The sequence below is a fragment of the Eubalaena glacialis genome, chromosome 1 (genome assembly GCF_028564815.1).
Source record: "Eubalaena glacialis isolate mEubGla1 chromosome 1, mEubGla1.1.hap2.+ XY, whole genome shotgun sequence".
Classification (NCBI taxonomy): Eukaryota; Metazoa; Chordata; class Mammalia; order Artiodactyla; family Balaenidae; genus Eubalaena; species Eubalaena glacialis.
Window position 1 is genome coordinate 215,275,955 of NC_083716.1, and position 21,154 is coordinate 215,297,108.

The 21,154-nt window shown below is 35.8% G+C and overlaps 1 protein-coding gene across 2 annotated transcripts in view; it reads right to left on the reverse strand.

Moving 5' to 3' along the window:
- The window catches only part of ERBB4 (erb-b2 receptor tyrosine kinase 4), a 1,117,451-nt gene that overhangs the window by 305,601 nt on the left and 790,696 nt on the right, over positions 1-21,154 (reverse strand). For both annotated transcript variants that reach the window (XM_061187123.1, XM_061187117.1), the window contains exons 6-9: positions 9,757-9,875; positions 6,890-7,031; positions 3,051-3,164; positions 2,803-2,929 (exon numbers count right to left, since the gene is read on the reverse strand). In XM_061187123.1, coding sequence (XP_061043106.1) covers positions 2,803-2,929; positions 3,051-3,164; positions 6,890-7,031; positions 9,757-9,875 — 502 coding nt within the window. The remainder of the gene's footprint in view (positions 1-2,802; positions 2,930-3,050; positions 3,165-6,889; positions 7,032-9,756; positions 9,876-21,154) is intronic.

Sequence of the window (21,154 nt, forward strand, 5' to 3'; positions counted from 1 at the left end):
TTTTCACCAAACTCATTATCTGTTTTCCATTGTCTATCATCATTACAGTCTATCATCTAAGTACTTTCTTGTCTGTGTCACACTGTGACACAGCATGAACGTGCTTATTTGGTGAGCATTTTGTTGCTCTAAGCATATTCACAGGAACATTATTAGACATGACAAGACATGAAAGGGGATCCTATGATAACCCTGAACACTGCATTTTGCCTGCAGTTCCCATTCTAAATAAGGAAATAAGAGTGCCTAGTTTACTTCTAGCAATGGCAGTATCGTGCTATAAACTGAACATTGATCTCTTTTATATGCTAACGTTTCAGTTGACAACTTCACAGTAAATTTATCTTTTGCAGAAATTTTTTTTTTTTAATAAATTTATTTATTTAGTTTTTGGCTGTGTTGGGTCTTCGTTTCTGTGCGAGGGCTTCTCCAGTTGCGGCGAGCGGGGGCCACTCTTCATCGCGGTGCGCGGGCCTCTCATTGTCGTGGCCTCTCCCGTTGCGGAGCACAGGCTCCAGACGCGCAGGCTCAGTAGTTGTGGCTCACGGGCCTAGCCGCTCCGCAGCATGTGGGATCTTCCCGGACCGGGACACGAACCCGTGCCCCCTGCATTGGCAGGCGGATTCCTAACCACTGCGCCACCAAGGAAGCCCCAGAAATTTGTTTTTGAAAAGTATACTCTTACTTAATTATGGATTTTTCATTTCTATTAGTTTAAAGAAATACCCTAGCTATTTTAATCAAACCATACATCCTATTAAAAACTAGTTAGTAGAAGATTTAGGGTAATGGAAATTAAGTGAAGTAAAAAATTTTGTTAATTTACTGAAAGCTTTCTGTTTATAATACCTCATGTTATTCATCTTTAAAATCTCTCTATTTGTCCATATGCACACACATATTACATACATGAATACACATATGCCTATACATAAGTGTCTGAGACCTACTCAATTAACTTTATATTAATACTTTCCTAAAATGAAAGGGAAAGGCTTCAGAATATGTTTCATGTTGGCATGAGACTAGGAATGAGGAACATATCATATTTCACATATATATTTGTCCTGGAAAATGCCTTATATATTATGCTTAAGACACAATAATATTAATTATAATGTTAAATTTAAGTGCTATAATTAAGGACAAATAATAATCGTCTGAACTAGGAAGTATGACTTACCGTAAAGTAAGGATTGCCATGAAAATAACTTTGCCTTTATTTGGTTTCCAGTAGTCTATGAAATATTATCTGTTGCACTATATGCTGTGCTATAAACTAGATACTAGATATAGTCACGGAGATTTTCCTCTTGAAGTGCCTTTTCCTCCTTCTTTTTAACTTTCTTTTGTTTCGGGGGGGTTAGCAATTTTTAACTTCTATTTTTGTTACTTTTCAATCTCTCTCTTTATCTCTCTCTCTCTCTCCTTTCCCTCCGTAACTCCTTCCCTTCCCCCACCTTTTTCTTTCTTTTTTATACCATTAATTAAGGTTTACTGTGTGCCAGGCACTGGGCTGAACACTTAAAAAAATGTATATTTTGTTTTATTTTGAATCTCCACAACAACCAGAGGATGTAGGTATTTATTATTAACCCAGTTCTCAACTTTACATTGGAGTTGTTTGACATGGAAGCCACACAGCTCAATACAGATTGTCCATGGTGGAGCCAACTGAATGTGTCCCATCTCAAAATGGTAGTACCACCCGTCTCCAATAGATTGGTGCCATGTAAACTAAGAGTAATCACGTGCACATTTTTTTTTTAAAGAGATGTTAAAAATCTGGATCTTATTTAAAAAACAAAACAAAACAACAAGAAACACCTCTTAGACCAAATATAACAGAAAGTGAATACATACTATTACAGTTTCTGGCACAGATCCATATTAAAAGCTATATTTTAAAGTAAAGAAATGCTTTATGTACTAAGACCTACAGTAATTAATTTGAATGGAAAGAAACGCTTTGTTCTATTTCTCTTGTTGTTCCTATTTGACGTATTTATTCATAATGTGTTAAATTGTTTTGCTTCTCGAAATGATATATGTTTAGAGTAATCTTTTGAATTGAAATATGTGAGTGATATTTTTTATCTGTAGCCCGTAGCACTAATATTTAGGGATTAAGTAGTGATATACACAAATAGATAAAATATAAAGTAAAAATATTTATATTTTCATTGCAGTTGAAAGGATGCAAACTTGGTCATTTTCCCAGTTAAAAACAGCAGGTGGTTCTGTAATGAAGGGGCCCAGAAAATGTTACAATTTTAATTGCTAAAATGAAATTCATTTAATAGATTTCTTACTAACTTCCCAAGTCTAAAACAGAAAAAGATGCAGCAGGGCAAAGAAAATACCTGAAAGCTCAGAATTTCAACTTACTGATTTGTTTTCTGTGAGATGCATTAATTTATGTTGTTTTGAACTAATTGGTTAGGAATTTGAATGAAATCCCCCACTTTGTCCACTGATACTGTTTCCCTAAACATATCCACAAATGTGCCAAGCTTATTGAAATCTATGGATTTGAGGAAAATATCCTGTAAATACATCTTAGCTTATATATAAATCTATATTTTTAAATCTAAGTTGTCACCAAATTCATAATCTGGATGTACCCCCAAAATTTGGTTTACAATCACTGCTGGTGAAATCTGGCATTTGATTTTGTTGGAGGAAAGCATTAATGTATAGTGGAACTCTGTGTCAACAGGAATCAAACAGACAAAACTAAAGAATCTCTTAAGCTTTGTCTGCACTTTGTAAAACAATTTTCCATAAAAATGTAATACTGACCCATGAATACCAGTGACAAGGAAGATCAAATTCCCATTGATTTTGGTGCAGTTTATGAATTTGTCAATGTTACTAGAATCCACGGTCTGAGCTGACATCAATGATCCTGTGCCAATGCCATCACAAGCTGTAGAAACAAGATGCACAATTAGGGAGCTGAGAAAATTTTTCTTTAGTCAATAAATTATTGCATTTTTATTATAAAATAACAGTATTTTTTCATTATAAAATGAAAAAAATATCATCACCTTTTGGGCAAATGTCAGTGCAAGGTTTACACATTTTAATCCCATTTTCTTCTACTTCCATCTTGGAACTAGGGCAGGCACGCACACAGGAACTGGAATCGACCACGAAGTTATCTGATAAAAAAAGGTAAAATTAGCAATAATGTTGAGGTTCAGCAAAAGATTTTAAAACAAGATATTTTAGGGTTTGAAAATTATTTCCATTTGAAAATGATAGCATGTATGTTTCTTTCCCTAAAACAACTCTGTCTAAATATCTCCACCTGAAATAGCATCGACGAACATCTACATTCAAATCCAAGCGCAGTGTGTGTTAATAACAACTGGTAGTTGTCTGACTACTGCTCCGCATTCTGAATTGCCCCCAAGATAGTGAATTTCTTTTATAGACTTAGGAAACTGCATGACATTTAGTTTGTGTTTTTCAGTAGTTCCACTTCATTTCATGTCATGATGCAAGTTTGAAGTCTAAAAATACTTCAAGTTACATGAAGCACAAATGAAGCTGAAGTTAAACTGCCTTGGATGAAGGGAGTGCACTTCATACCCAAGAGGAAATGTTTAAAATGTGTTCATCTTTCAATGGAGTGCCGTAGAAACTGTCCCATCATTTTACACGAAGAAACAAAATGAAATTTGAAAGGGCAGTACTTTAGGAAAGGTATACTAACTAAACCAGGAACATCTAATTACCTGACATGGTGACATGTTTAGGAATCCAGTGGTCTGGAATATGCCAGAACATTCCCTCCCAAATATAAGGACAAATTTTTGCATCTAGAGCCTCCCACGCTAAAGGGAAAACACAATACCTGCTAGGCTGCTTTGGGTTTTGAAGGCAGCATCCTTCCATGTTTGGAAAAACTGCTTCTGGCCCAACGTTCAGTAGTCTAGAAGGCTTCCGACCTTTAAGGGGGCCCAGAGCAGGAAAGGCATATGATGCAGGTCCAGGCTGGGGTACAAGCAATTCTGCTACTTGGATCACAAAACCCAAGAGGCTCTATGACATTAGAAGTATCTCTGGCGGGAAAATATGCCACGTGGAGTTATGGCAAGTCCTGACCGGAAAATCCCAGCCGAGACCTCTAGGAATTACACACCATTTAATAAACAACTGGCAGAGACAGACTACCTAACCATGGGTCACAAATTGATCTTGTAGCCAGAATTGCCCATCATACACAAGGTTTTGTTAAAAACCATCATAATGTTGAGCAGGTCCAACAGCAATCCATTGTAAGATGGAAGCAGTACACTTGGGATTGATGTGAGCAGGGGCAGACGCACAAGTAAACTGCATAAGCAGGTGGTCCAAATCCCCACGTCATCCACCACTGTGCTGGCACCTTTCACTAAGCTCATACCTATGGCTGCACGGGGACCAAGAGAGGGCACGTATGACAAGCTGACAGAGGAAGACAAAAACTAAGCTTGGGGTGTGGGTGCAAGCAGCTGAAAATGGATGGCAGCTGCCCTGCAGCCTCAGTCAGGAGCGGACTTGAAATATAGTGGCAAGGAAAAATCCCACCAATGGGCATAGTTCTGGGTAGTGCAAATGATCCTTTACTTTGTAGGGAATAAATAGGAGTTTAGAATAAATATGAACTCATGAGCAGTGGCTTGCCCTGGGAGAAGAAGTACTGGAAAATCTGGAATTGGGATTGAAGGGAGTCTGGGGTAGAGGCATATATATGAATCCATGGGAGTGGGTATAAAGTGTGAAGATCTTTGTATTCCAAGTTAATATCCACTAGAGGGCATCCACCACAAAAGAGACACTTTGCTGAGACTGCATCACAGCCTGATCTTGCTTCAGTTCCTTCCCTCATGGGTCTTGATTCTGAGAACACTTCTTAACAACCATAGTCTCTGTCTCAGGGGAACCCAACCTGCAACAGGTGTAACCACCCTTTCTGCAAGGTCTTTAGGGATACCTCGTATTTAAAAACTTCCACATTTTTGCAGCAATTTATGCCGAGTGAAATTTTTAAAGAAGGTTATAAATATCTTCATTATCAGTTAGGTTCAGATTTTGCAGTCAAAATAGTTTCAAAAAATATTTGTTGTTTAGGGTTTTTGAATTTCCGAATTCTGAATTAGGAATTGTAGACCAGTATTTAGAAACTGAACATCTTTGTTTTTCTAAGACAGCTACAGTTTAGCAAACCATGCTTTATGATCAAGGTCCCTCAAAGATTTGAATTTTACATAGATAAATAATGAAGTCCTTTAAATTAAACTGTAATTGGATAGACCTAAACTAATCTATGAAAGGAAGTTTATGAGTTACCATATCTATGGTAACTGGGCATGTAATTTCAAAAAACAGTCCTAAGTATTTAGCCCCATGTCATAACTTAGGAGTTGAGAGACTTCAGATGAGACACTACAAAGGATTTAATAAAGAAAAGGAAAATTCCCTAGCTCAGATTTTTCTGGTCTTCCACTCCAGCCCAAGCCTTGGGCCTCAACCTCAGGGCTTGAATAAAAAGGAGAGCACCAAAAATCTCAAAAAAGTATGGTTTTGACTATCTTTGGGGCAAGCCACCATAATATGAAAGTAGTAGAGCAGGAGGACATTTGTCTAAGAAAACGAAAAAATTCATCACCTAGCCACATTCTACAATACTCTCAAGCCCTGTATTTTGCAAGATAGTAGATGGGGAAATACAGGGTAACTTTAGATGAGAAGTTGTTAGATCAAAAACATAACTTTGGATATAAAATTGTTTAAGATGGAAAAATCTCTACCATCCTAGAGTTAGTGTGTCTGTGATTTTAAAATGGTAATTTAGAGCCATGTTAAATATATATATATATACTCATAATTATTCTTTTAACCAATATAAAATATTTAATAATAATGGCTGGAATCATCATTGCTTTCAAAGACTTGTTTTTACATACTATTCCTCTGAACCCTATTCCCTATCCCTTTGATCTTTATAATGTATCTGGGAAAGAGAGAGGGTACATATGATTATCCGCATTTTAAAGAGGAGGAAATAGAAAACTAAATAGTTTATGTAAAATCACACGACTAATAAGTGGGCAAAGCTATAACCAAAGCCACTCTAATACCATGTCCCTTTCACTTCATACTTCATCACGTGGACAAAGCAAAACAAAAACAAAAACACAATATCTGTGTGCTGTAGAATGTAAAGTCTTCTTTTAACTGAGTATGTGGACAAAAGTAGTGATTTTTTTTTAGCCTTCCAGTAAGTAAAACATTGAAGAACTGTCTCATTGGTCTTTTCAAGCAAAGAAACTGACTTGAACAGGTATTGAGACATATACTATTCTTGATGAAAGCTAAATTGGTCATTTTGAATCCCCAGGATGAGTTATCAATTTGGTAAAGGCCCCTTAACATGCCCTTTATATCCACTGTTATTGTTTAACATTGGATTTGATGTTAAAACCATAATGCTATATATTCTATTACAAATAAATAATAAGAAACAATTTTAGGTGAAAATGCATTGTTATTAGAGCAGATCTCTTTCATTACATAGCTTGCTACTTAACTAGTCACTTTTCTGAGGAACAAAATCCTGTGCAAAACCATTGACATATAGTGAAAATATGGAGTTTAGAAGTCAATGAATGACACTGTACTATAACTTCAAACATGCCACTACTTTGCTGAGACTATGAACCAATCACTTCAATTTTTTGAATTTTAATTTTCTTATTTGTGAAATGATAATAATAGTACCCATTCTCAAGTAATTCACAATATTGTCACAATTTTGGTATTCAATAAACTTACATGAAATTCCTCTGTTTTTAAAGGATGAGCTAATTGATTTGGCTCTTCTTATCCTGTTACTTACGTGGGCACTTCTTGACACAAAATGCTCCATAGGTGTATTTTGCATTGAAGTTATGCTCCAGTTGAAAGGTTGTTGGATTGTAGACAAAAGTTTGTGGACACTGAGTAACACATGCTCCACTATCATTGAAGTTCATGCAGGCCTGCAACACAGCAAAGATTAATTTTGTTTTAAAAATAACCTTCATAATACTTGTTAAAGGGACACTGCTACAACAGTTCTGTGATAGGTTGTATTGTTTACTCAGCGTATATCTATTTCATTAAAAACTGGAAAATCTGATAACTTTCTAGTTGTAAGGGCTTATTTTTTAACTTCATATTTGTTTTGTACTTCTCAATTTTACAAAACTGGTTTTCTAATGTCAGTAAATACACCATCTACAGTTACTGATGTTCTAATTGCTTGGTATCTATCCATTGATTTCTAAACTGAGAATTGGTTTAAATTATTAAAGTTAGATAATAGTGAAAACTTATTTAAGCTTACCCTTACCCAAAGGGTTTATGTTGAGTCTTAGAGTCTGGCAGTGACAACTAGATCTCCATTTGTACAGGCTAGACTTTCCTTAAAGCTGGTTTGGAGAGTTCAGTGCCTTAAGTGATATGGTAAGTCCATTCATCACCATTGTATAGTGAGAAAAGGTGATGGTCATTCAAACTGGACTTAAAGAAAAGTCTCTGGCAGGTGACTAGTCAAGTGTAAATGTAGGGGGTATGATGCCAAAATGTAAAGAAGTAGCTATACTTAGCCCATAATTAAATAATATGATACCATTTCCTATATGGTCTTTTTCATAATGTCATACCATTTACTAAAAGTCACCAGTTCAAGTAAATTTGTTTCTGCTGACAAATACTTGTATTGAGACCTCAATTTGTTAATATGTTCAAATGCATTTGAGAATGATTAAAAACAATTGTGCCACCTAAGAGTTAGGTATCTGATATAAAAAGAGAACATACGTATAAGTACATAAAAACATGGGATTAGCAAAATAGGGGATGAACTAATTATCTTAATTTAACAATTTAGACATTCATAGGAATAATTTAGGCCTTGGAAGGCAAGCTAATGTGAACTCAAGCTATATTTTACATATCAGCATAGATTTTATGTATGGATATTAATAAGCACTAATTTATTCTGTTTCCTCAAAACATTTTCTTAATCGTTGTTTTAGCAAGCACTTTATCGCAAACATGACAATTCCCTGATGATGGTCTACGAGATGCATAATCAGAACGAGACTCACTGATAATACATTATTCACGAAGATGACACTCACCGGGAAGAATCTATTAAAAACCAATCTAGGAAACTCAGTAAGTTTTAATTTATGGGTATAAAACTTCATGTGTCCTTATAATTGCTTTACTAATATATTTTATACAGTGTTGTGCACAGATTGCTTGGCAACAAAGGGACACAAGCCAGAGAAATTAAACAAGTTTACCTTCCGGACAGCATACAATACAACATAACTTACACCAAGGTCTTGGTCTGGCATTCTTGAACATTCTGTACTAAATGCCAAAGTGGAATCACTGGACCATTCCATAAAAGTAATGAAATGAGAATTCTGAAGCTCACTCAGCACTCCGCTTATTGCGATAATGGAACCATGAAAAAAATGCAGTGGAGCTTCCAAGTGAAAGTTAATGTCAATTGTTGGTGTTTATTGTTGCTACTGTTTTGAAATTGCTAACAAACACTTGTTCAGCATCTTCCAGATCAAGCTTCAATCCCATGTCTGGTGATAGGCAAGGGAAAGGGTCTCAGTTCAAGATCTGCTGAGCATCTTCTGTATATTTTTAACATTTTTCTTCTCTTTCCTTCTTCCTCCCTACTCATTTCTGCAATACACACTTTTGTTTCACTATAAAATTAGGATAGACAAATTAAGTTTCTTGTGACATTAAGAAAAGTAAGAAATTACTATGTATCTACATCATAAGAGCTATAATCTATAATTTGCTTATTTCCAGAATTAAGTGCCAAATTGAAAAAAAGACTCAGTTCTAAATATATCTGTGTATTCTCTGGATATTTGAGAGGGGAAAAAAAACAAAATAAATTCCTGTGTGCATTTTTAGCAACAAAAATACTTTATTATTTTATGATTTTTAGCTTAAAATGAAACTAATGCTCTGTGTGTATGAAATTTCATTAACTATAGCCCACAGAATTGCCTGCATGTATTCAAAAGAATAGAAAGACCTTTATCAGGGATATCAAAACGTAATTAAAAACTGGCCCCTACAAGCTATAAATGTTAATTTTGAGGACATAAAAGTGTCCTCTTCTAAAATAAAAATCACACAGATTAGCATATAAATCGCTTTAAACGTGCATTTGTAAATCTTATAAATCTTGAATAATATTAGCTTGTATACAATATAAACTGTAAAATAGTTAAATTCATAAATTTATGTGCTTTAATCTTGAAATTTATATTTGAGAAATAAAATGCAAGTGCCCCCACTCAGAGGACTCGACTCAACGATGCAACAACACACATAGGTAATCACCGTAAATTCTGGAAGGATGCTGTTAGCTTTTTACAAGATATCTCAATATGTTCTCCTTCATGTTGTCCAATAAATCTCACTCATAATATAAATTGTAGTCAGAAAGACATAATTCATTTAGTAGAACAGAACAATCCTAGTTAGTTAATAGCCACCCAGTGACGGAATGACTTCTAGGAAGTCAGAGCATCTTTCTTAACCCTAAAATGGCAAAATTTGATCTTATCTTAATAAGATATTAAAGACTCAATGTGCTTGAGTCAAACAAGGATGGAAGGGAGGACCAGAGAGTGGAAGGGAGGACCAGAGAGTGAAAGGGAGGGCTGCCAGACTTACAAAGCAGTCGGTGTCCTTAGGTCCTGAGCAACCTCCAGCACATTCTCGGTGACAGCAGTCACTAACGTAGGGTCCGTAGCATCTGCCATCACACTGTTCTGCACAGACAGTCCTTGTCACTGCAGAAGACAGAGATAGGTCCTCATCAAAGTCAGCCACCAAGAGAAACTTCTAAGGGGATTTGGAGTAGCTGAGAAAAGCTGAGCCCTGGAGAAACAATGTACTCAACTGTCATTGACTCAGCTCAGCAAACATTTACTGAACAAAGTCTGCAATTGATCAAAATTACTGCATAAAACCCTTCAAAATTAATACATGAATTTGTTTTCTATATTCTTTTTTGTTCCAGTAAATACTTATAGGCTTTACAAAAATCACACAACTTAGCAAGAAAGAATCAAATTTAGAACAACTGAATGCAACATTTTGGCAGGTTGTGAAGGATGGAGTCAGCAGCAAAGTCAACTTACAGTGTGCACAGTGAGGGCCTGCGGCGGGGGGTGTCCCCAGGAATGAGTGCAAGATTTTTGGTAGTCAATGCAGAAAGGGGAACAGAAACTTTTACATGATTCACATTATATCATTCCTATCAGATACATCGATGATAAGTGATAAAATGGATATGTGACTGACAAATAAATAGGTAGGTAGGCAGGCAGATAGATAGATAGATAGATAGATAAAGAGAGATAGATAATGGATCTGTAGTAGGACAACTGTTTCTATTCCTGAGATGTAAGTGAAATTTCTACTAAGATTTCTGAAAAAGGAGGGACTTGTGTAAGGAACAGAGCAACACCCCAGAAGGAAGGAAAGGATGGAGGAGGGAAAGAAGGAAGGAGGAAAGGAAGAGAGGGAGGGAGGGAGATATATTCATAGTAAACACAACAAAAACTTCTATTAGTTTTTTCTCATAACATCCTTCAATCCAAGCTGACAGCAGTATGTCAAGGTATACATTGGACATCAAAATTATAGTATTGAGGGACACATTTCTGCTCATCACACTTATTCCAAGGATATATTTTAAAAGTATTTAGAAAAATGAATTTTACAGCATATGTGTAGCACGTCATTTCTTTGCTTCTGTATTTCAACTTCAGCCTTGTTTCTTCCCACCTCTTTGAGTTCTTCAAAGCTTCCTTCACTGCCACTCTAGTGTTCCTCAGAGCTGGTCTTCACAATTTTCTTTGGGCTAAGGGCTCATACAACTGGATGAAATCATTCATCTCTACTTTGCATACTACCTATAGGTAGATAACATCAGATCCAGATCTGAATTCTCTATTGAGATGCAACATGTATTTCTAGGTGTCTACAAAAGTTCTCATTTAGATGTACAAAATGGAATGTATCATTTCCCCACCTCCACCATCGAGTATATCTCTCTTATTTGTTCCCTTACCTCAATTAATGATAGTACCATCCATCCAGTAGCTCAACTAAAACTTGGGGACATGTTTTCTACTTCTCCTTTCCCCTCACCCTCACTTCTCATACCTAATAAAAATTCCAAATACTAGCAATATATATTTTTCATTACTGTCCCTCCTCTCTACTCCAACTTTGTTCTGAAATTTACCTCTAAATTATTACATAGCCTTCTAAAAGATTTCTCAGATCACAATCCTCTATGCCACTCTAAAAGTAATGATTTGAAAATATGGGCCACTGCATATAAATCAGTGTTGTTTCACAGTATGAAGCTTACTTCCCATCTCTGCACTAGAGGAGTAAACCCTTAGCAAGGAATAAAAGTCCTCTATCAACTGACCACCATTTCTACTGGCATCTCTCACTACTCTCACTGTGATCTTTATATCCAGACAGAGAAATACCACTTGTGGTCCCCAGTTCCTTTCATGGTACTCAATTGTGATTTTCACTGCCTTTTCACAATGCATTCCTTCATGAAGAAAAAAACCCTTTCTGTCTTCTCTGTCTAGCAAATACTCATTCATAAGATCCACTTAAGGTGCTATTTTGCTCTGAAACCTTTTCAGACACATCTCCACCCTGAGTTAATCTGACAAACTTGCTTCTGAGCAAGTAAGCAGATGAATTAAATCTACTCATTAACTCTTCATATTCATACATGTGCTTATATTAACGTTCCTATCTTTTAACCAATTGTTATATTTATTTAGATGTCCTAATTAGTAATTAATACCATATAAAGGAAACACTTTTTTTTTTTTTTATAAATTTATTTATTTTTATTTATTTATTTTTGGCTGTGTTGGGTCTTTGTTTCTGTGCGAGGGCTTTCTCCAGTTGTGGCGAGCGGGGGCCACTCTTCATCGCGGTGCGCAGGCCTCTCACTGTCGCGGCCTCTCTTGTTGCGGAGCACAAGCTCCAGACGCGCAGGCTCAGTAGTTGTGGCTCACGGGCCCAGTTGCCCCGCGGCATGTGGGATCTTCCCGGACCAGGGCTCGAACCCGTGTCCCCTGCATTGGCAGGCAGACTCTCAACCACTGCGCCACCAGGGAAGCCCAAGGAAACACTTTTAATAGACACTTTTGGAAAGAACAGAATCAAATATAATTCCTCTCTTCCAGATTCAAGAAGGCTCTTTTGACGTATTAAGAGTTGCTCATTGAGGGGCTTCCCTGGTGGTGCAGTGGTTGAGAGTCTGCCGGCCAATGCAGGGGACACGGGTTCGAGCCCTGGTCTGGGAAGATCCCACATGCCACGGAGCAACTGGGCCTGTGAGCCATAATTACTGAGCCTGCGCATCTGGAGCCTGTGCTCCGCAACAAGAGAGGCCGCGATAGTGAGAGGCCCGTGCACAGCGATGAAGAGTGGCCCCCGCTTGCCACAACTAGAGAAAGCCCTCACACAGAAACGAAGACCCAACACAGCCGTAAATAAATAAATTAAAAAAAAAAAAAGAGTTGCTCATTGAAATGACAGACATATGTTAAGTAATCAAATTACTAGATTTGAAATCAGTGTTATCACGGGACAGTCGACTAATTTGTTTTTAGTTGACAGGCTTTGCTCAGCTGGAAAATAGCATGAAGTGAGACGGCAATCATATCCTATAAATCACATCATGTTTTAATCCTAGACATATATGTCTAAGTGTTAATTTCTCTTTTTAACTCTATGGTGATTTAAGGTAACTATACAAAATGTTTCAATTTCTCTTTATTTATATACTTTGGTCTTTCCTACCAAATGAGGAAATTAATGTATATAGTATTTAAAGAAATAACCATGATTTTATTTTTATAAATTATTTATTAAATGTTCATAAGATAATTTCTCTCATTGAGTACACTATTTAAATATAAAAACAATATGTTAGAAAAAGAATCTAACGTAGTACAACCTTAGGTTCAATAATAATTATTACACTGTGCAACTTTTAAAACATGTATTCAAATTATTCAATCATATGTGTTGTCAACTACAAATTTTTCAAAATAGCAATTTCTTCCATACAGTGGTCACCTATCTCACATTTTCTCAGGACATTTTGATGTTAGAGATGCCATTCCATTTCAGGAACATGCAAAGAAACATCCTTCTAAGTCATTATTTTTTAAAATTTTGATTTAAGATATTAAAAGGGAATTCTGGGATTTGTTTCAAAAGCAGTCTACAATTGATATTTTTCAAAAGGTAAGATACATTTAACACTAAAAAGCACTATTCGTTATCATAGTTTTCACACGCCTAAAGTTCAGTAAGCATGAAACATATTTAGAAATCTTTGCTTGACAGATAATAAGTAAGCAAAAGAACAAAGCAATAAGCTTAATCTCTAAATAATGATGAGACACTGTTAAGAAATATTTCTTCACATTGTTATGAGTTTTGTTTCCAGAAAGAAAACTTTCCCTTTGTACAGTCTGTTTAATGGCACTTGCTGATTAATAAGCATTACTTAATATGAACTAAACACATCAAACTATACTCATATTTTATTATGATGGAAACACAAAACAAAAAACAGGTCCTGAAATGAATGAGATAATTCACTTAGCCTCCATGGGAACATTAACTTATAATTGCTTTGGTTATATTAATTTCCATCCTTGCTTGACTATTATTTCATTAGAATTTTTTTCCCCTATATTTATTATCTTTTCTAAATTGCTTCATTGGGTACATTACAATATTTGGGTTGAATTTTAACTAGCTTGTTCTTTAGTGGTACAACACTAACTCTGATTGTTTAACATAAAAGATAAAACCTGGGAAATTAAAATGTTTATTATATTAGGGTCAGTAAATTTGAAATTGGAAATGGGGATTCATTCAAAATATCCATGAGAATCAGATAGATATTGGCTCCTTAACGTTTAAGGAACCAAGCATTCTGTAGTAGTAAGAGGATGCTGCTGAGAGAGTATCTATCATCTCAAAAAAACTAAAGTATTTATAAGTAGGTTTATTATATCAGCATTTCACTAATAAAAACAAGGGCTTAATTACTCCTTAAAATATAACAATAACTACACTTAAAGTTACTCCCTTAGAAGAAATTAATTTTATTTGAAGAACTTTAGCAATTTACCAATCAAATATTTACTGTTACTTCTTATGAGTTACAAAAGGAAAATGAACATTCATAAATGATGCAAAACAGAGCACTGACATCACGGTGACTAACCAAAAGGATCTCTGCCCATTAAAAAATAAGTGAGGTAAATTTAGGCAAAGTCTTTGCGTTTTCTTCCTTCGTTTTACACCCTGCCCCTTTTTTCCTCCTCCCCATCCATTCTTCCTTCATCATCTCCTCCATCTTCGCACCCTCAGTGCCTTCTGTTTCTCTTCACTTCCTTTACCCAGTGGCTCTGAACCAGGCTTTCTATTAGATCATTGAACAGGATTCTTGCATCAGTGAAAATTTTGATTTAGTTGATAATCAGCGGGGCCCAAGATTTTCCATTCGAATAAACTCCCAGGCTATGTCACTGCTTACTAGCCCACAGACCTCATTTGGAATAGCAGGATATAGAGTACTTTAAAAAAAATGCCTGGGAATCACCTAATTCCTATTAAATCAAAATTACCTGCCATGTTCTAGGATTTGATACTTTTAATAAGCTCCCCAGGTGATTTCCAATATGCAGTCTAGAGCTGAAAACCATTATTCTACCCAGTGAAAATGGGAAAAACTCTAGGTTATTTCCACCATTTGATTGATTGACTGACTAATTATTCTTTGTCTGAGATTTAATCACACTGACTGTCCTCGTCCTTTAATTTCCTATTGGTGTTGTTAAGCCCTCTATCACTAATAGGGAGATTAAGCAAACAGAACTGATGTGCAAGCAGGTAGGAAAATGTGGGAAGAAAAAAACCTAAAGTGGGAACAGAAATATTGCTTGGCTAATTCTGAAGGCAAAAATTTCAGGTAAGTAAGAGACAGTCAGAAAACTGTTCCTTTCTCTTACCCAGAAGCTGTTTCCGTGACAAGTAACCTGAGCAGCCCCCAATTACATTGCTAAGCATATTTTAAAGCATGCTTATTTTTATTTCATTCTATTTCAGTTAGTATTCAATGACCTGCACCTCTATGCTGCCTAGATTATTTCTGTTTATTGACCAAATTTCGACAAACTGTGTCCGTGAAATACATTGTGTCCACTAAACAGATGTTACTTCGGTGGAATGGTTTTAGTGTTAGGCTGTTTTCAGTCACAAACTTGGAGGTTTGAACAAGAAGAAAAATGCTTGGGTTAAAGCAGAGGTGATTTGGGTTGGATGTGAAGAATTTATTGACTATTAGAGTGATAAAAACACTGTAATGAGCCACTGAATGGGCTTCTTGAGTCTTTATTTGTCAGTATTTAAGGGAAATCTCTTCTGAATGCTTTAGACCTCCACTAAATTAAAGACAGCGGGCCTGATGAAATACTTTCTAGAGGTACCCTCTAGTTCTACAATCTAATATTTATTTCTATGAGTGGTGAAATTGTGACCGCCCCCCCCCCCTGCAAAATGAACGTTTTGGGTTTTGTAACATGCTTCTAGAAAGCTACTATCATCAGAATTGACTTTAAATGAAGCAAATAAAGCTCATAGACCATTCAAGAATATTACTTCCAGAGCATGCTGAAATGTGTAGAAAATCAGGTTTAATGACACTAACACTAAACTATATACCACTATTAATTTTCCCAGGGGAGAATAATTGGACACATCTGTGTGTCCAGTGCCTGATAGACTGTAAGAATCACAAAGAAAGATGCCTGGTCCTCTTCCTACTTTCTGATTCAATTAGTCTAGGGAAGCGGCTAGAAAATTCATTTTTTATTGGGAGTCCCAAGGTTTTCAGAAGTAGCCTTTATAAACCAATATTTTAAAACCTCTCCTCTAAGATACTCTCTCTTTCCTATTGTGTGGCTACTGCAGGAAGGGTAAAGCATTTATTTAGATGGGAAGGCAGAGATGGAGACAGATCTTAAACTGGACTGCTGCTTCCTATCTCACATTAGATCACAGAATAATTGACAATAATTGTTGCCACACAGAGTCAAGCCTCAGGATACATAAAGACTATATCCTGATCTGGACAGGGAAGGAATTTTGAATTTTAATAATTTAATATTTTATCAATTATTTTAACCAGCAGCATAAGGCCTAATGCACTGAAAAAAAGGCTAAGTAGAATTATAAAAACATATCTGGGCTTTCTAAACTACCAGAGTTATACCCATTTTCACATCACAGAAGAAAATATAACATTATCTTTTATTTCTAATTAGTCTGGTGACAGCTACTCCAAAGGAACTGACCATTCATACCGTAAGGCGAACACCCCTAAAAGTATTATAATGGTTTAATCTTATATGCAATAACTGCTACAGTTCACCTGAAAAACATGGCAGATACCTGCAAAGCCCTTACTGAAACTGACATTCAGAGTCAGTAAGTAAAAGTATGCCTAAATTTGGCAGCTACTAATCAGGTTTGACCCTTGTCCCAGTTAATTCCCTGGTGACCCATGGGCTATGACATGATAATATTGTTAGTTATGTCAAATAGGAAAGGAATCTTGTCTAATCTATTCTTCATCAACAGCTGCTTTATTCATTTATTTAATGAAGTTTTATTCAACCTATTTTTAAAAGACATGCTCAGTGGTTCATTAAGGGACCTTAAAGCTGATTTTAAACTACCCTCTTGGCCACCAGGGAAATGCTCCCTTATTAGCAGGCTATTAACATCAGCAAAGTTTAGGAGTCAGCATTAAAAAAAACAAAAACGAAAACAATATTGCCCTATTACATGAACTATAAAAGTATTCTTGAGGGTGAGTGTAAGTTTTTCCATAATCTTTCCAAGACTATATATATAGATTCCAAGATAACAACGGAAGTGTATGAATTGGCATAATGAAACCATAAATAGTATTTAAAAATATACTTTTACATTAGAATTGATGGCTACACCTTACAATACACAAATAAATGATATACTGGAAATAAAGTGATTAAAAAATGGAATTATCTTATCATGGATGTGTTACAAACCAAAAAATGAGGAAAAGTTGACATCCAACTTTTCCAAATCACCTTGCATTATAGCAGACCAAACATCTCTATATCCAGACTTGATGAAAACGAACACACACACACACACACACACACGCACGCACGCACACACACAATCTGTTTTGCTTATCCTAGTTCCCTATCCAGAATATCAGTAGACTGAAATAAAGACAATCTCTCCTAACCAGTATATCTCTGGATGAGTTTCCTTCTGAAATTGGCAAAAAAAATGCCAATTTTGTAATGAAAATAATCAGAAAATATTAAAATGGAAAAGACAGACCCTCATCAGGTAAGCAATGAATAAATATTTGTTGAACTAATGAATGATACTAGTCTAAAATTCTCATTTTAGGAGGAAGTTAAAATCCAAGTAAATTGACTTGCTCATGGACAAATCCAAAATAATGTCCATACATCTCTAAGAGATATCACTATCCCATCAGGGTTTTCCAGGCAATATCTAGTTTCTTAATATCACAGCAGAGCCCACATCTAATAATCAAATAATATTCACTTTGGAAATTAAAATACCAAATGATGCTCAAATGCAAGGTGAAATACTACATTTAATAGCACAAAAAAACTGGAAATTAGCTATCCTCAGCTAAATCAATGTGCTCCTTTCTGATGTCAATTTTTTTTTCATCCAAATACACACTCATTCACGTTGTTTCTGTCTCAGAAGGAAGGATGTTCTTTTCCTGCTTTAGAAAGTTCCTGAGCTCTAGATTACCCAGTCCATTAATGTTCAAGTCCAAATTTTTGCATTGCAAATTATTTATATTCTCTCATCTATAATCAGCTTCTTTCTTTACTGGCCATTTCTTCATGGCTAATAGTTGAGACTCTCATATTCAAAATAAAAATTTAAAAATAATCCTTCTTTTACCTCATGCTCTTCATTACCCTCAGAGAGCCAAGCATTTTTCAAGAGTCACTTATAACACATTTTCTGCTGTATCTCAAATATCTATCTCCAGGCCCTTTTCACAATATCTCTAAATATCTCATCTTAGTTTCCAATTAGTAACTGATATTTATTAGGAATTTCTATTTGGATGAATAAGAAATATCTAAGACTCATAAAGGACATAACTAAGCTTTTATTTCCATCCTCAATTCAGCCACAGCACTAATCTCTGCCTATATTCTTGATCTCAGTGACTACTGCCATCGTTGATTTAACTGATCCAACTTCTAACTTGGAACCCAATCTCAAATTTCTTCTCTTCTCTCCCTCACAGCCAAATTGGTTGGTCACCAAGCCTCATTATAAACTCTACTGTCTATTTCTTAAATTTCCTTTTTTCCATCCTGTTTTTTTCATGTTCTAAACTCCTGTTCTGCCTATCTGATGTCTGCACATTCTTCAAAGGTCAAGTCAATAGAAACCCCTTTGTTAACCCTTCATTGAATCCCTTACCTAGGACCCCTTACCTTGCATCCCCCTCAAAGTTTGTTCTTGGTGAACTCATTTCATGGCATACCGATTTCTATTACAGCCCTAACCCCATTACGTTGTAATTGGGTACTTCTGTGACCATCTACATCATGAATACAGAATATTGGAGGCACAAACCAATTTGTATTCACCTTGTATGTTCAAACCTTAGCACAGTACCTGACACTTTAAAAGCATCAATAAATGTTTGAGAATAGTCACACACAAGCCCATATGCAAACAATCTATGGTGATAAAAACATCAGAGAGTTTCAAGGATACTGTGCATTATTAATATCTACTTACACAATAATATAAACCAATAACGTACATACATATATAGAGATAGAGATATCGAGGTAATATAGATGATACAGATATAGACATAGATATATAGAGATGAATAACATATAGAGAGATGACAGGTATATAGATCATACATATAGAGATAGATATACATATAGGAATAGGTATACATGTAGATATAGATATAGATAGAGTACCAAAATAACACTATGCAGATAAATCTTCTTTGGGAGAAGTAGATCCTGACACACAGTAAGTTGGAAACTACTTTAATGATTCATATAGCACTTTCCACATTTGTTACTCTCTGGAGACAATTTAAGTATTTGCAATATTTATAATATATAAAGATTCACACTAATTATATATGAAGAAGTCTTTCAAATCAAAATACTGTAGAAAAATTGAGCAAAGACTATGAATAGAAAGTTTAAGAAAAAAATAGTTAGAAATGCTCAATAATTATGTAAAAAAGACGTTTGACTTCAGCTATAATCCAGGAACTATAAATTAAATCAGGGAAATGTTGCTGTGTACATAATTCTTAAATGAAAAAAAAAAATCTAGTTTTCATGCAGGTTAAAGATTGGGCAAACTATTGGTGTGTATCAAAATTGATACAAGATTTTGGAAGAGTAATTTGCTGCTAACAAATTTATGTATGTAAATTCACATGTGACCAAGCAGTTTTATTTCTAGCAATCTGACATGGAAAATGTGCACATACGGACAGATATGTATTTAAAATGCTCATTGGTTGTAATTGAGACTAATAGAATGTAACCTAATGTCCACTAAGAAGGAATATGTTAAGTAAATTACAGGTCACCCAGAATTTGGGAAACTCCTGCAGCACTAAATAAAGAATGAAGTTAATCTCAATCTGCTGAAATGAAAGGATTTTGAAAATATAATGTACAATGAAATAAAAGTGACAGAAGAGTAAATATAGTGTACTCATTTTTGTAAAACAAAATCCCAGAATTTATATAGGCTTATGTGAATAAATATACACATGAATGTACACATATATACCAAATATTACCATAAAGTAATCACTTTATGGAAAAATGTAGGTTGGGGGGAATGGTGCTCATTGATGGGGATACATTATCACTTTTAATTCTATACATTTGAGTATCACAAAAATTTTTCTAAAAAAAAAACTATAATATGAAATAATCTATGAATTTGGCAGAGCAAGTTAATTATCCCAGTGTTACAGATGAAGAAATTAACATTTAAAAAATATTTAACTAGCTTATCCTAGGTCACATAATTTATTATAAAGTAGACTTTTAAATTAATTTCCAGAATTGTATATATCTTCCTTAATATGTTTACATTAAAGAGCCACAAACAATAGGTGTCTAAAGACCAAAGGGAGTGAGGGTGGGAGGAACATAGTTCCAAAAACTATTTAAAATACAACATGGGAGGAGGAACTAAGATGGCAGAGTAGAAGGACGTGTTCTCACTCCCTCTTGCGAGGACACCAGAATCAGAACTAGCTGCTGGACAATCATTGACAGGAAGACACTTGAACTCACCAAAAAAGATACCCCACATCCAAAGACAAAGGAGAAGCCACAATGAGACGGTAGGAGGGGTGCAATCACAGTAAAATCAAATCCCATAACTGGTGGGTGGGTGACTCACAGACTGCAGAACACTTATACCACAGAAGTCCACCCACTGGAGTGAAGGTTCTGAGCCCCAAGTCAGGCTTACCAACCTGGGGGTCCAGCAACGGGAGGAGGAATTCCTAGAGAATCAGATTTTGAAGCCTAGTGGGAATTGATTGCAGGACTTCGACAGGACTGGGGGAAACAGAGACTCCACTCTTGGAGGGCACACACAAAGTAGTGTGCACATCGGGACCCAGGGGAAGGAGCAGTGACCCCAGGAGAGACTGAACCAGTCCCACCTGCTAGTGTTGGAGGGTCTCCTGCAGAGGCGGGGGTGGGGGGCTGTGGCTCATGGTGGGGACAAGGACACTGGCAGCAGAAGTTCTGGGAAGTACTCCTTGGCATGAGCCCTCCCAGAGTCTGTCATTAGCCCCAACAAAGAGCCCAGGTAGGCTCCAGTGTTGGGTTGCCTCAGGCAAAACAACCAACAGGGAGGGAACCCAGCCCCA